This window comes from Onychostoma macrolepis, chromosome 13 (assembly GCF_012432095.1).
Source record: "Onychostoma macrolepis isolate SWU-2019 chromosome 13, ASM1243209v1, whole genome shotgun sequence".
Lineage (NCBI taxonomy): Eukaryota > Metazoa > Chordata > Actinopteri > Cypriniformes > Cyprinidae > Onychostoma > Onychostoma macrolepis.
In genome coordinates, this window is record NC_081167.1 from 28,600,786 (window position 1) to 28,615,364 (window position 14,579).

The 14,579-nt window shown below is 35.6% G+C and overlaps 1 protein-coding gene across 3 annotated transcripts in view; it reads left to right on the forward strand.

Moving 5' to 3' along the window:
• The window catches only part of anapc1 (anaphase promoting complex subunit 1), a 75,527-nt gene that overhangs the window by 37,201 nt on the left and 23,747 nt on the right, over positions 1–14,579 (forward strand). For all 3 annotated transcript variants that reach the window (XM_058796701.1, XM_058796703.1, XM_058796704.1), the window contains 7 exons: positions 90–268; positions 1,801–2,027; positions 6,757–6,875; positions 8,409–8,680; positions 11,700–11,934; positions 12,055–12,146; positions 14,365–14,499. In XM_058796701.1, the coding sequence (XP_058652684.1) occupies positions 90–268; positions 1,801–2,027; positions 6,757–6,875; positions 8,409–8,680; positions 11,700–11,934; positions 12,055–12,146; positions 14,365–14,499 (1,259 nt within the window). The remainder of the gene's footprint in view (positions 1–89; positions 269–1,800; positions 2,028–6,756; positions 6,876–8,408; positions 8,681–11,699; positions 11,935–12,054; positions 12,147–14,364; positions 14,500–14,579) is intronic.

A 14,579-nucleotide genomic window follows, 5' to 3' on the forward strand; every position in this document is an offset into this window, starting at 1 on the left:
CATTAGATTAGATATATAAGCTCTTATATCCTGTCACGAGGGATATGTGACTACACACTCTTTTACATGCTTGTTTTTTTTTACCTCAGGATTTACACTGAAGGATCTGGAGTCGGTTCCGTTTGGTGTGGCTCTGCCAATCAGAGACGCCATCTACCAGTGCAGAGAACATCCCTGCTCTGATTGGTCTGAGGAGGTCTGCGCTTTGATTGGACGACAGGACCTGACCAGACAAGCTCACAAAGTGACCATAGCCAATCGTAAATCGGTGAGAAAGTGAATCAGATGTAAAGAAACAAGATATTGCTTTGCCATTTGAATTTTATTATTATTGGTTTTTTATTATGAAAAGTGTTGAGATATTAGGGTGAATCCCATTTCTCTGTTTTACCCCTTGTCCCTCGAAACCGAGTGGTAAGCGCTAGGGGTGAAAACACACCCCTGTGAAATGAGACACCACTTGGTTACAGTTACGTCGTCATACACCGTCGCTAGCTGGCTGCTATGTCACCAGAGCCGACAAGTGTTGATCACAAACTTTGGATCGTTTTACAAACTTGTTAAAACTGTAGACATGCATGGAGTCCATTCAAGGATAGTCTGCGGGACTGTTGTGCAAATCAGCAATGTAACGTTAGCGTAGCAAACTAGCGATTTTTTAAAAAAACGTTTCAATTAAGAACATGGTTGCAAATATATATGTACAGGACTGTCTAGAGCACAAAACAAGACTGTCGTAATTTTTAAATAAATTATTTAAGCCGAAAATACTTGAATACTTGATGATCTGGCCGCCATTGTTGCCGGTTGCGCAGTGTGTTCTGGGTACCCCTTGGTTTCAAGTAAGCTCGTGAAAATGCTTGGTTTTAAGGGGTATCTACCACTTCCCCTTAGCCCTACCCCTCGATCAAAACAAGAATTGGGATAGCCCTTACTCTCACGTGAACGCGCAAAACTAAGGGGAAGGGGTAAGACAGAGAAATGGGATTCACCCTTAGTATTAATGAGTACTAGTATTAATATTTTGTAATTAATTAATAATTAGCTTTTATTTTTATATCATCAGTTTTCATTCTAGTTTTAGATTAATTTGTGCTTTTGCAATTTTCATTAGTTTTAGTGCTTTTTAAAAACATTTTCATGTAGCTTTAATTTTCAGTTTCAGTAATTTTAGTACTTAGTACTCAAGTTTTTCATTTAATATTTTATTTCATTTTATTTATATAGCTTTATTTCAGTTATTTCAGAAAAGCATTTTTAATAATGCTCAACATAGTTTCAGTTAATAATAGCAGCAATATGTTTTTACTAGATAAAATGTAAATTATACTGTATTAAGACAATAGTAAAAGAATAAATCATGTAAGACGAAAAACATTTTACAAAAGGTGCCTGACTATTTTAACTGTTGCTTTCATTCTGATCGTGCTTCTATTTAAAAGTGTTCCTTATATTATTCATGTGTTCACACTTAGGTATTCATTAGCATACAAAGTATCAAATAGAAACCTAGGGCACTTAGCAGGGCTCAAAATAAATTTATAAAGCTATTTTTGCCTTTCTAAAAACAATGTTGAATTATTGTCTCCTGGATGGTGGCTTTGCTGAAAATAACTCCCGTCCCCAGTTAAAACAACTACTGTCTGAATAGAGCTGAAGACTTGAATATGGTATTTAAGACCAGTATTTTCTAGTGTAATTACTGTTATTCTAAAGTGTTGAAGTGAATGCTGCATTATAAAGTAATTATAAAAAAACTGTAATTTCATTGTTCATTCAGTATGTTTGTGTTTTCTCTAGACTGTGGGTCTGAATGTTATGCTTGAGCCACCAGTCACCAGTGAAGCCGACGAGGAGGAGGACGGTATGACAGACCTGCACCCAGAGGTGACGGGGCTGATCTGGAGTCAGGATCTGAGGGTGCAGGAGGTCCGCCGTCTGCTCCAGAGCTCCAGACCCGTCCGGGTCAATGTGCCCCACCTGCCTGAAGTCAGTGACCATGAGTACATAGAGGAGAAAGAGAACAAGTGAGCATACTCGGTATTAAAACAAAATGTTCTTTAAACTCTTAAAAATAAAGGTGCTTAAAAGGCTCTTCACAGCGATGCCATAGAAGAACCATTTTTGGTTCCACAAAGAAAGATTCAGTCAAAGGTTCTTTAAAGAACCATCTCTTTCTTACCTTTTTATAATCTGAAGAACCTTCTTTAATATAGATATTAAAGGTTCTTTATGGAACCATTTAGACAAAAAGGTTCTTCTATGGCATCGTGAAGCACCTTTATTTTTAAGAGTGTATTGGCAATCATCTATGGTTCCGTTAAGAACCTTTAACATCCACGGAACCTTTCCATTCCACAAAAGGTTCTTTATAGTGGAAAAAGGTTTCTTTTACAGGGTTTCCGCGGGTCCTTAAAAAGTCTTAAAACGTCTTAAATTTACTTTATCAAATTTAAGGTCATAAAAAGTCTTAAATTGTACAAGAAAGTCTTAATTATGATTTCAAGAGGTCTTAAATTTGGGTACAGACCAGAATCACGATGCAGCTTAATGTGACGATTAAACTTCAAAATAAATATGAGCGCGGCACCTTTCAAAGTCAGGTGCTGCTTTGTGTTCTGCTGTTACCGCGGAAACCGTTCGAAAGCGCCTCCTGCTGGCAGAGAATGAATGTGCATGTTCAATAAGGCTGTTGTTGTGAGTAGTGTATTCATGCAATACCGGAGGCTGTAGTTTCAGAACCGGATTTCTAGGACCCTATATTTTTATTTATTTATTTATTTTTTAAATTATTTTATTTATTTTTTGTATGTATGTATTATGTCAGGTCTTCCAGCCAGTTCTATTAAATTAGATTAGATTAGATTCAACTTTATTGTCATTACACAAGTACAGGTACAGGGCAACGAAATGCAGTTTAGGTCTAACCAGAAGTGCAATAGTAGCAAGTGCAGTATATACAATGGTTGAATAAGTGCAGGACAAGGATATGTACTGAATATATGTATAAATATATATAGAAAGATGGTTATTACTATAAACAGAATTTACAGGTGAATATGTATAGTGAATAAATATACAGAAATTTACAGGTGAATATGTATAGTGAATAAATATACAGAATTTACAGGTGAATATGTATAGTGAATAAATATACAGATGGCTATTACTATAAGCAGAATTTACAGGTGATATGTACTATCAATATAATATATATACAGATGACTATTACTATAAACAAGGTGTAAAAGTGCAGTGGAAGTGATTGCGTATTACAATTAGACATATGGTGCAAAATGTTAATGTAAGCATTGATAATGTAACAACAGTCGGCAGTGCAAATGAGCATAGTCCAATTTAGGTATGGTAGTGCAAGATACAAAAGTAAACAGTTGTTACTGTAATAAAAATTTACATTCAGTAGTGCAAATAAGGCAGATGTGAGGTAGGAGAGAAGAGTTAATAATATATGAGGGAGTGGATCAACGGGGGTTAGAGTTCAGTAAAGAGACAGCTCTGGGGAAGAAACTGTTCTTTAATCTGCTGGTCCTGGTCCGAGGCACCTGAAACGCCTGCCGGAGGGCAGGAGAAAACAGTCTGTGGGCTGGGTGAGAGGAGTCCTTAAGGATGCTGCGAGCTCGATGCAGACAGCGTTTCCTCTGGATGTGTTCGATGGCAGGTAGTGGAGTCCCTGTGATGCGCTGGGCAGTTTTCACCACCCGCTGCAGTGCCTTGCGCTCCGCAACAGAGCAGCTCCCATACCATACTGTGACACAGTTGGTCAGGATGCTTTCTATTGCGCAGCGATAGAAGTTCACCAGGATAGCAGAGGAGAGCTGATTCTTCCTCAGGTCTATCAAACCTTTACAATTAATCCAGAACGTGCAGCAAGATTAATTTTTAATGAGCCAAAAATAATGTAAGAAAGAATGAAGAACATCACATCTCTGTTTATCAATTTGCACTGGCTACCAATAGCTACGACCACTGGCTCTGCACCCCTTTACCTAAATTAATTACTTCAGACTTATGTGCCTCTAGAAGCTTACGTTCTGCAAGTGAACGACACATTATTGTTCATCCCAAAGAGGCACAAAATCACTTTCACAGACTTTTACATTAACTGTTCCCTCCTGCCCGACTCAATCCCAGCAGCTGAGTCCTTAACCATCTTCAAGAATCGGCTAAAAACACATCTCTTCCATCTTTATTTGACCCTTTAACTCTAGCTCTCTCTATTCTAATTCTATTCTTTAAAAAAAAAACCTTGCTATGTGTACTACATTAAGCTAACTGAGACTTATCATTGCTCTTTTGTTGATTTTGATTGCTTCCATTGTCCTCATTTGTAAGTCGCTTTGGATAAAATCATCTGCTAAATGACCAAATATTAGTGGCTCATACTATTTTATAGCACTTGCTATTCAATTCTGTATGTTATTATTTTTTAAGGAATTATGTAGTTGTTTAATTGTATACACTTAATTATTGTCCTAACCAACTCCTAACCCTAAACATACCCGTTGGTAACCCTCTTGAAATATTTAACCTAATTTATTTCAATATATTCCATATATTCTGGTTTTAAATTCAGTTTTCTTGGAAAGAAAGACTTGTGTCTGTGAGAGACTTCAGTTCATTAGCCGCAGCGCTTCACGTCTGATGTGTGACAAACTTAAAGTGCAGTAAATGGTAAAACACTTGCGGTACAAATTGGTGTGATTATTAGTACTTTGAGTACAAAGTGAATACAAATACTAATTTACAACATCCAGCATCACAATGAACTGTTTTGCACAGCTAAAAAGGCTAAATGGAGATGGCTGACTCCCCCTCAAACGGTTCACACTAGCTCTTACATTAAAAATAAGATGGAAAGATAAAAAATTAATAGTTTCCATGGATCTAGTCTTTGCATCTGTTTGTTTAATGTTTGAATCAGGTCTCCAATGTTGGAGTAGATAGCGCTGTCCCAAAAAATAGGGTCCTAGAACTGCAGGAACATTAGGTTTTTTGTTCAGACCAATGTGAAAATCGCCTCATGTTTTTACTGTGTTTAACACGCAAAGCTGTAAATGTGAACTGGTGGGTCAATAAGAAGATAATTCATTATAAAAATCTAAACAGTAAAATGTGTTTGGATGTTATTTAATTAATATAATAATTTATTGATAATAATTGTTTAAATTAATGTAATAATTAATATTTTTGACTCATCCATTTTCTTAAAAAATGGTTTAAAGGGTGAAATGTGAAGTGTATCATTTTATAAAACTTTTTGTTTTCCTGAAAACTTGTATCTGAACTGTAAATCATGCTTTTTACAGTCATTTTACAGTTTAATAGTTTACCATAGACTTTGCCCTACCCTGCTCATATGGTATTAATTTTATTTGTGCAGGTCTTAAAAAAGGTCTTAAAAAGTCTTAAATTTGAGCTTAAAAATCCTGCAGAAACCCTGTTTTAGGAACTGTTTACAGAAAAGTTCTTTGGGGAACCAAAGACAGTTCTTCTATAACAGGGGTGTCAAACTCAGTTCCTGTAGGGCCGCAGCCCTGCAGAGTTTAGTTCCAACCCTTCTCCAACACATAAACCATCTAGTTTCCAAATAAGCACGAGGGACCTGATCACCTGGATCAGATGTGTTTCTCAGACTCTGCAGGGATGTGGCCCTCCAGGAACGGAGTTTGACACCCCTGTTCTATAACTATTACTGTTAAAAATAAAGGTCCTTTTTGGCATCTATGGTTCCATGAAGAACCTTTAACATCCATGGAACCTTTCCATTCCACAAAAGGTACCTTATAGTGGAAAAATGTTCTTTAGATTAGGAAAAAAGGGTTCTTTTAGGAACTGTTCACAGAAAGGTTCTTTGGGGAACCAAAGACAGTTCTTCTATGACTATTACTGTTAAAAATAAAGGTTATTTATTGGCATCTATGGTTCCATGAAGAACCTTTAACATCCACGGAACCTTTCCATTCCACAAAAGGTTCTTTATAGTGGAAAAAGGTTCTTTAGATTAGGACAAAAAGGGTTCTTTTAGGAACTGTTCACAGAAAGGTTCTTTGTGGAACCAAAAATGGTTCTTCTATGGCATCGCTGTGAAGAACCTTTTGAAGCACCTTTATTTTTAAGAGTGTAACTTTTACTCTTAAAGGTTCTTTATTTGCATCTATGGTTCCATGAAGAACCTTTAACATCCAAGGAACCTTTATGTTGCACAAAAAATATTATAAATGTAAAGATTTCAAAAGGTTTTTTTTTCAGCGATGCCATTTGCAGTTCCCCAAAGAACCTCTCAGTGAACAATTCATAAAAGAACCTTTTTTGTTAGTGTGAAGAACATTGTAAAAATCTAATGAACCTTTTTTTCACTATGAAGAGCCTTTGTGGTGAAAAAATTCCATGACTTTCCTGGAAAGATTCCATCAAAGCCAATAAAGAACCTTTATTTTTAAGAGTGTATTGTGGAAAAAGAGTATTTAGATTAGAAAAAAAAAGATTTTTTTTAAGAACTGTATGATTCTTCTGTGGCTTCGCTGCCAAAAACGGCCCTTTATTGTTAAAAGTGTTGCAGCAAAAACCTGCTTTTTAAACCTTTAATTTAAATTGTGTAGGTTTCTGAAAGTATCTTTAAAGAACTAAGTGAAGAAAGTAACCACAAATTAGCTGAAATGAACCCTGGAAGTGTTCTTCTCTAAATGCCAATCTCTACACTTAAATTCAGCATTGCTCTTCTTATTTTTGTTGCAGGCTGCTGCAGTTGTGCCAGCGCACCATGGCTCTTCCAGTGGGACGGGGACTCTTCACTCTTTTCTCATACCATCCTGTGCCAACCGAACCACTCCCTGTGCCCAAACTCAACCTGACTGGTACTGCCATAAACCATCGCCCATGCTTTTGAAATGTCCTAATGAATAGTTTTACAAGGCTAGGAAAGCAGTTTTTAAGAGCCCTGTTGAATTTAGTTTGGCAGTAACTGTGACCAGACGTTGCAAACCTCCCACCATTCCCACCACAGCGTTATATCTTTCACTCTATCTTCAACAATTTCACATCAGTTGAAAAGAAAACGTTTGCCCAGGACCCTTAGTGGTCTTTGCTAAGGCAAGCATCACCATTGCTCACGTGTAGGGATTTGAATAACAAAAATATCATGTTGACTTTTGGATGGCCTTTTTCAAATTAGGCTACCAAGTAATGATCCAGAACACCCTAGCTAACTGCGTAGCAACACTCTAGCGACCACACTCAAAAAAACAAACAAAAAAAAATTATGTATTTGAATTGCGTATAAAATTTCCATTTTAACTAGTGCTGGGCAACGATTAATCGCATCCAAAATAAAGGTTTTCGTTTATTTAATATACGTGTGTGTACTGTGTATGTTTATGTATATATAAAGACACATGTATTTACATGTATATATTTATATTCATATAATTTATATTATATATAAATATATTTAATATATAAACATAACATATTTTTCTTCAATATATGCATGCATGTGTATTTATTTATACATAATAAATATACACAGTACACAAACACATATTATGTACACAAACACTTTTATTTTGGTTAATCGTGATTAATCGTTGCCCAGCACTAATTTTAGCATAAAATATTAAACTTAATGTGATTCATATTTGTCAGTCATAAATGAATGAACCGGGTAAGAAACTGACAAGATTTCTGCACTCTATGTAGTGCATATTTGCTATCTGCATCTGATTTCTTGGTATTTCTTAAAAAGAAATCATGTTTTCAAAATGCATTTATCCAAATGGTTTAGAATCATAATAAATCTGATCATTGTGAAAACAATTCAGTGTATTTGGTTAAACAGTATGAACATTGTGAAAATATGGCTAGCTGTGGAACAAGCAATATTCAGTTATATAATGTTTGCGATTGAAACAAATGGGATTTATTGGTGATGAATATATAAACATGGTTATTGTGTTTTTTAAACGATCCAGTTTTTTAGTACTATTGCTGAAATCTGACCTGTTTCATTATTGTACGACTGACAAATTTTCATCACAGTAATTTATTTAGTTAAAAACTGTGATCCAAATGGATGGAAATTTTATATGCAATTCAAGTACATAAATCTTAAATTTGAGCGTAATAATTTTTTTAAACGTACCCACAACACCCATGCATTGCAATTGCAAGTTTTGCATGGAAAACAGAAATTTTAGTTAATGCTTTATAGTATAATTTTTATTGAAAAACCTCTTCCTCTGTAATTTTCTAGCTAAAGGGCACAAAATTGCTGCCTTTTTATGTCTTTCCTCACTTTCCCACCATTTTCTTATTTTATGTGTTCTTTTTGCTGAACCCAGCAAACAATGCAGTGTGAATAATGTCCCTTCTCTTTTGTCTTCTCCACCCAGGCCGCGCTCCTCCCAGGAACACCATGGTGGATCTGAACAGCGGTAACATCGACGTGCCACCCAACATGACCAGCTGGCCCAGCTTTCACAACGGTGTGGCGGCTGGTCTTAAGATCGCCCCTGCTTCTCAGGTGGAATCTGCCTGGATTGCGTACAACAAACCCAAAAGTGCTGACCTGGCCAACGAATACGCCGGTTTCCTTATGGCACTGGGCCTCAATGGCCACCTCACTAAACTAGCAACCCTTAACATCCACGACTACCTCACCAAGGTCAGTTACAGCCTCAGATGGGAGGTTTTGATGAATGTAGTGATTATGAACTTCAATAATGAGTTTTAGGTCTAGAAAGTGACACTGCAGTCAATGAGGGCAACAGGATATGATGTCACTCTCCATGGTCCAGTGATATGTCATTATTTATAATATAGTATTATATAATAATTAGAAGTGTTAATAATATTTACTTTTATTAATATTTTGAATGAGCTTTTATTTTTATATTTCCATTTTTAAGTTAATTTTAATATAAATTATTTAGGGTTGTCATTTTTATATTAAAATATAATTGAATATGTATATATTAATAGTCATATTAATGCATAACACACAAAAAATATATAATTTTATTTATTGTATATTTGTTTATTTTAACCTATCATAAATGTAGTAATTTAATTTAATCATAATTTCAAAAAATATAAAACAAATTTAATTTGTATTCACTTCAAAATGTTTTTAATAATTTTAGTTAATGATGATAACCCTGGGGTCCACAAAGAAACGTAGACAACCATGTGAATGACAGCTTTTAAAAAGTAAACATACTACTTAGGCTGCCATCTTTTCACACATACTAGGTAAGCGTCTTGTAATTTATTTTACATACAGTATTGTATTAATTTACACATTGTATTAATTTAGACTTTTCAGACTGGTCCTATGGCCCTGTTTTTTGTAATGAACACTGCATTTGCAAGCGTATGACTGCAAGTGAGAAACAAAATCTAGTGTGACCCATGTAGAAAGATGTTTACTAAAGATGGCTCAGATAACCAATTCTATACAGCAGCATGTGACAAATCCAAACATTCATGTGTAGCTAACAGGATGATTCATCTTAGATTGCGTGAGTCACCTGCGCTTATCTATAATGAGGATCTAGGTTGGAATCAGGAGTTTGCGGGCGACGTTAATTCTAGTGGTTATTCAGAGGAACAGAACCAGACCAATTTAGCATAATGGCTTTTAATGGAATTAAGGAAGTTATTCAAAAAGTAAGTTTCGCTTAATTAGAATTGGACGCTCAGTGATGAAGTGCACTGCAGAAGTAGGCTTGAAGTTGAATTTATTTCTTCCTCCTAATGGACCTACAGTTCATAGAGGCTCTTCCTGAAAACCAGACCTCTCTTCCTCCTCCTCCTCCTCCTCGTAATTCTCTTATCTCGCCATTTTTAGCATCGGAGTTGTCAGGTTTGCATGTTTTCTGGGGTTTTTGCTCTCATCCTGTTGTTTTTCTCACATGAAAGGCAAACGTAGAGCTGAGTTTCATTCTGACAGTTCACAGGGCAGTAACGTGTGCTGCTCTCTCATTTCCAGTCAGGCCAGGCTTTGTTGATACTTTCTGTGGTCGCTGAACGTATCTGTAATCTATAAGCTATATCGAGCCTTTAGCTAGTTTGGTGTTTACACTGCCCGCTCTCACACTGAGATCTGCGGCCGGGCTTTCTAGTCTCTGATAGTAGTCCTGCCGATTTTACAAGAATCTGGTAGAAAAACATCCTGTTTTACTTCATGCAAATGTAGAAATGAATGAATCAGTGAGTTTAATGAATGGATAAAGTGTTAATTGAGTCCCAAGGTTGCACAGCTCACTCTAAATCCATTCTGTGCTTGAATGGAGAGAGATTACTATTTGGACCTTTCGTCAGATCATGAGATATGGACACACTGACTTTGCTTTAAAACCTGCCTGGCTCTATGCCGGCTACATAGGGAGATGGTTTCTCAGACAGCCTCCAACTGTAATTGAACCTCAAGTGACTGATTTGCAGTGCTCTACATAGGCAGCAAAACATGCACCACATAAATCTTTATGCAAAAAGCACAGACCTGACTCTACCGTGTTCCATGTTGCTAATCTAACTTGCAATATTTGAGACGACACTGTAGTATTCAGGTCGTTGCTGCTAGTATATAATACGTATATAATTAGTATTCTCTCTGTTTAGCATTTAGCATTAGATTAGCATTCCACAATGTGGTGATAATCATATTAAAGTATAGCACCCACAAATATTGGTTAAACATTTTTATATCATGAATGATATAATTACATATTTATATTAATTAATAAATATATATATATATATATATATATATATATATATATATATATATATATATATATATTAAAGATTTATATTTTATACATTTATTAATATTTATAATCAACATTTTATTAGTCATCATATCTTTTAATAAATATAAAAATATCTTTATATAGGTATAATTATTTTTATTGTATTAAAATATTTATGTAATAATAAATTATAAGGTAACACTTTACAATAAGGTTCATTAGTTAAACATTAGTTAATGTATTAACTAACATGAACTAACCATGAGCAATACATTTGTTACTGTATTTACTAATCTTCGCTAACGTTAGTTAATAAAAATACAGATGTTCATTGTTAGTTCATGTTAGTTCACAGTGCATTAACTAATGTTAACAAGATTTTAATAATGTATTATTAAATGTTGAAATTAACATTAACAAAGATTAATAAACACTGTATAAGTGCAGTTCATTATTAGTTCACGTTAACTAATGTAGTTAACTAATGAACCTTATTGTAAAGTGTTACCAATTATAATTATGTAATAAAATTGTATCATAAATAATTTTATTGTATTTTAATTGTATTAATTGTATTTTCTAATGTTTGATATTGTTCATATACTAATATATTTTTATAAAACTATTTTGTGTATTATAAAATTAATATACTAATATATAAAATATTTTTATTGAAAATTATATTTACTTAAATATTGTGTGTATATACATACACGCACAATACACACACACAATTTTTTATTATATTGTTTCTATATTGTTAATACACTAATACTATTATATACTTAATATATTATTTATAATAATAATACTAATATACATATAATTATTATTATTCTTACTATCATTTGGTGTTTTGTTTCTTATTTGGCCTATATTATAACATATGAGATCTTATGACATGGTTCTGTCTTGTCTCCTCTGAATCAGGGTCACGAGATGACGAGTATCGGGCTGCTGCTGGGTGTTTCTGCTGCCAAACTGGGCACCATGGACATGTCCATCACCCGTCTGCTAAGCATCCACATTCCCGCGCTGCTGCCGCCTACCTCCACAGAGCTGGACGTGCCTCACAGCGTGCAAGTGGCCGCTGTGGTCGGCATCGGTCTGGTTTACCAGGGCACCGGTCACCGGCACAATGCAGAGGTGTTACTGGCAGAGATCGGTTAGTGTGTATGATGGCATGAAATGAAACGAGCTGTTCTCAGTTGTGCTCATTCATAATTGAATTGTTGAGTGTAGTGTCATATCTGAGTCTGTAACAGCTGTGTGTTGTGTTCCCAAGGACGTCCACCTGGTCCTGAGATGGAGTACTGTACGGATAGGGAGTCCTACTCCCTAGCAGCAGGACTGGCACTTGGCATGGTCTGCCTGGGGGTGAGTGTGTTTCCAAAGCGTTTTGTGAATCTTATCCTCTTCCTTGCATAGTCAGCAACAACAGCAACCAGCTTGGAGGAGCACAATGGCCAGAAAAATCCCTAAATTATCCACTTTTTCAACAGAACTAAAATTAACACACACTACCATTATTGTTTTTAGTCCTGTGCAGTCAGTGCACAACTTCTCAGAAATGTCTTGCTGTAGTAGAATTATTTTTTTTTAGTATAATCAGTATAACAATATGAATGTTATATATGTTTTTAATTATACAAAACCATGATCCACACTCATATGAAACAGTCTTTTCTTTTCGTTTTATTCTACATTTATCACCGGATCATGGTTTTGTATAATAAGTGATTTAATGGATTAACGCACCTAAACGAAAGATCAAGTGACGGAAGAGCGCGGTGCAAACAACTTTTGTGGAACTGCATATATATTCTTAATTACATTTATTTTATTGAAACTTTTTAATATATAATACATTTAAAAATAAATATATTGTAAATAAATATATATATATATATATATATATATATATATATATATATATATATATATATATATATATATATATATATATATTAGGCTTAAGCGGTAATATGGTATACGCGGGATCTAAAAATAACAACGGTATCAGTTTCAATACCGTTATACCGTCATAAAAACAATGCACTTATATAGGAGACGAGGATATATATTAAATATAATTTATTTAATGCCTAAAAATGCGTATGCTTGGTTGTCATCACGTGACAGCGTGGAGGAGAAAGAGAGAGAGGGGGAAAGATGGCGAGTCGCGCACCAAGTGACCTGGTCTCGAAAAAGAACACAACTTCTGCAGTTTGGCAGTATTTGGTTTCGACCGAGCGAGAAGGGAGAGGCGGTAACACGGACGAGGCAATTTGCAAATTGTGCAACAAAAAGGTGACCGCGAGAGATGGAAATACCTCGAACCTAAGGTCGCATATACGAAACCACCATCCACTCACACTGCTGCGAGGATGGACCCGAGTTCACTCAGTGCAACCAACATGATCTCACAGAATTCCGTGTAATGTTCACGGACTTAATTAACCCCCGAATCTGTGGTGGCATCACGGAATCGCCGAAAATTCCGTGATGGGCTCACAGAAGTGATACCAATGTAAGTCACTGACAGGCATCAGCCGTGCTCCACGCACGGAAACCCTTAGCATCAATATGCTGACGCGATACTGGGAAATTTATCGTCATCATTATTGTTCAGAACTGGGTAGGTTTAGGGTAGGGGTGGGGTCAGGTACTCCAGTGAAAATATAACTGCATCGGAGTCACTCTTTTTACGTGGTCCGATGCAGCGCTGGTGTTGAACCAGTGAATCCGTGCATGGACCACGGCTGGTGCCTTCTGTGAACCCATCACGGAATTTTCGGCGATTCCGTGATGTCACCACAGATTCGGAGGTTAATTAAGTCCGTGAACATTACACGGAATTCTGTGAGATCAGGTTGGTGCAACAGTTTCAACGCCTCCCGATGCAGGACCAACAACATCTAGGTCCACCGACAGCCGCTTTGCAATACTTTTTATAATATGGATGTTTATGTTAATTTAATTCTGTTTGACTGTTGTATTTGCACTTTTTTCTAAACTGCTATTTGTTGCTAATAAAAGTTGTTAATATTGTTGTGCATGTTATTGTTTCAGTATTAGTGTTTGGTATTCAGTTTCTGAACGGTTTAGGCACAAGCCAACAGTTTGGTGACACAGGTTTGACGGTATCAGAATTTGGAAACCGCCCAAGCCTTATATATATATATATAAAATAAAAAAATTATATTTGTAATATGATATAGTAATAGAAGAATTGAATTGCATTGAATTTAATAAAGTAGAATTAAAATAGAATAAGATTTAAATAAAATTATATAATTGATCTAAGCTCAGTTTTTAAAAATATATTTAATATTTTTAATGTGAATTACCCATAAACACATTATCATGCACACAAATTATGGGCTATTTCCAAAAAATCTGATTATATGAATAATATTTGAAATGCCATCTGCAGTAATTTGTATTTATTTGTATTTTGCAGTAGAGGTGTTTATTATGAAAAGCATGCACAGACTCATTCAGCAAAAGCATGCATTGTGCGCATCTGTGGGAGATGGGAACCAGAATTATTCCCACGCTGACCCAGCTGTTTGCTCTCTGCTTCTCTCTGCAGCACGGCAGTAATCTGATCGGGATGACCGACCTGAACGTGCCCGAGCAGCTCTATCAGTATATGGTGGGAGGTCATCGGCGCACGCATGCTGGCATCAACAGAGAGAAACACAAGTCTCCCAGCTATCAGATCAAGGTGGAGTCATTACATAACCAACAAAGAGCATGTATTCATCTAGAGATATTCTGTGCTGAGAATAATGCCACACCTCTCAT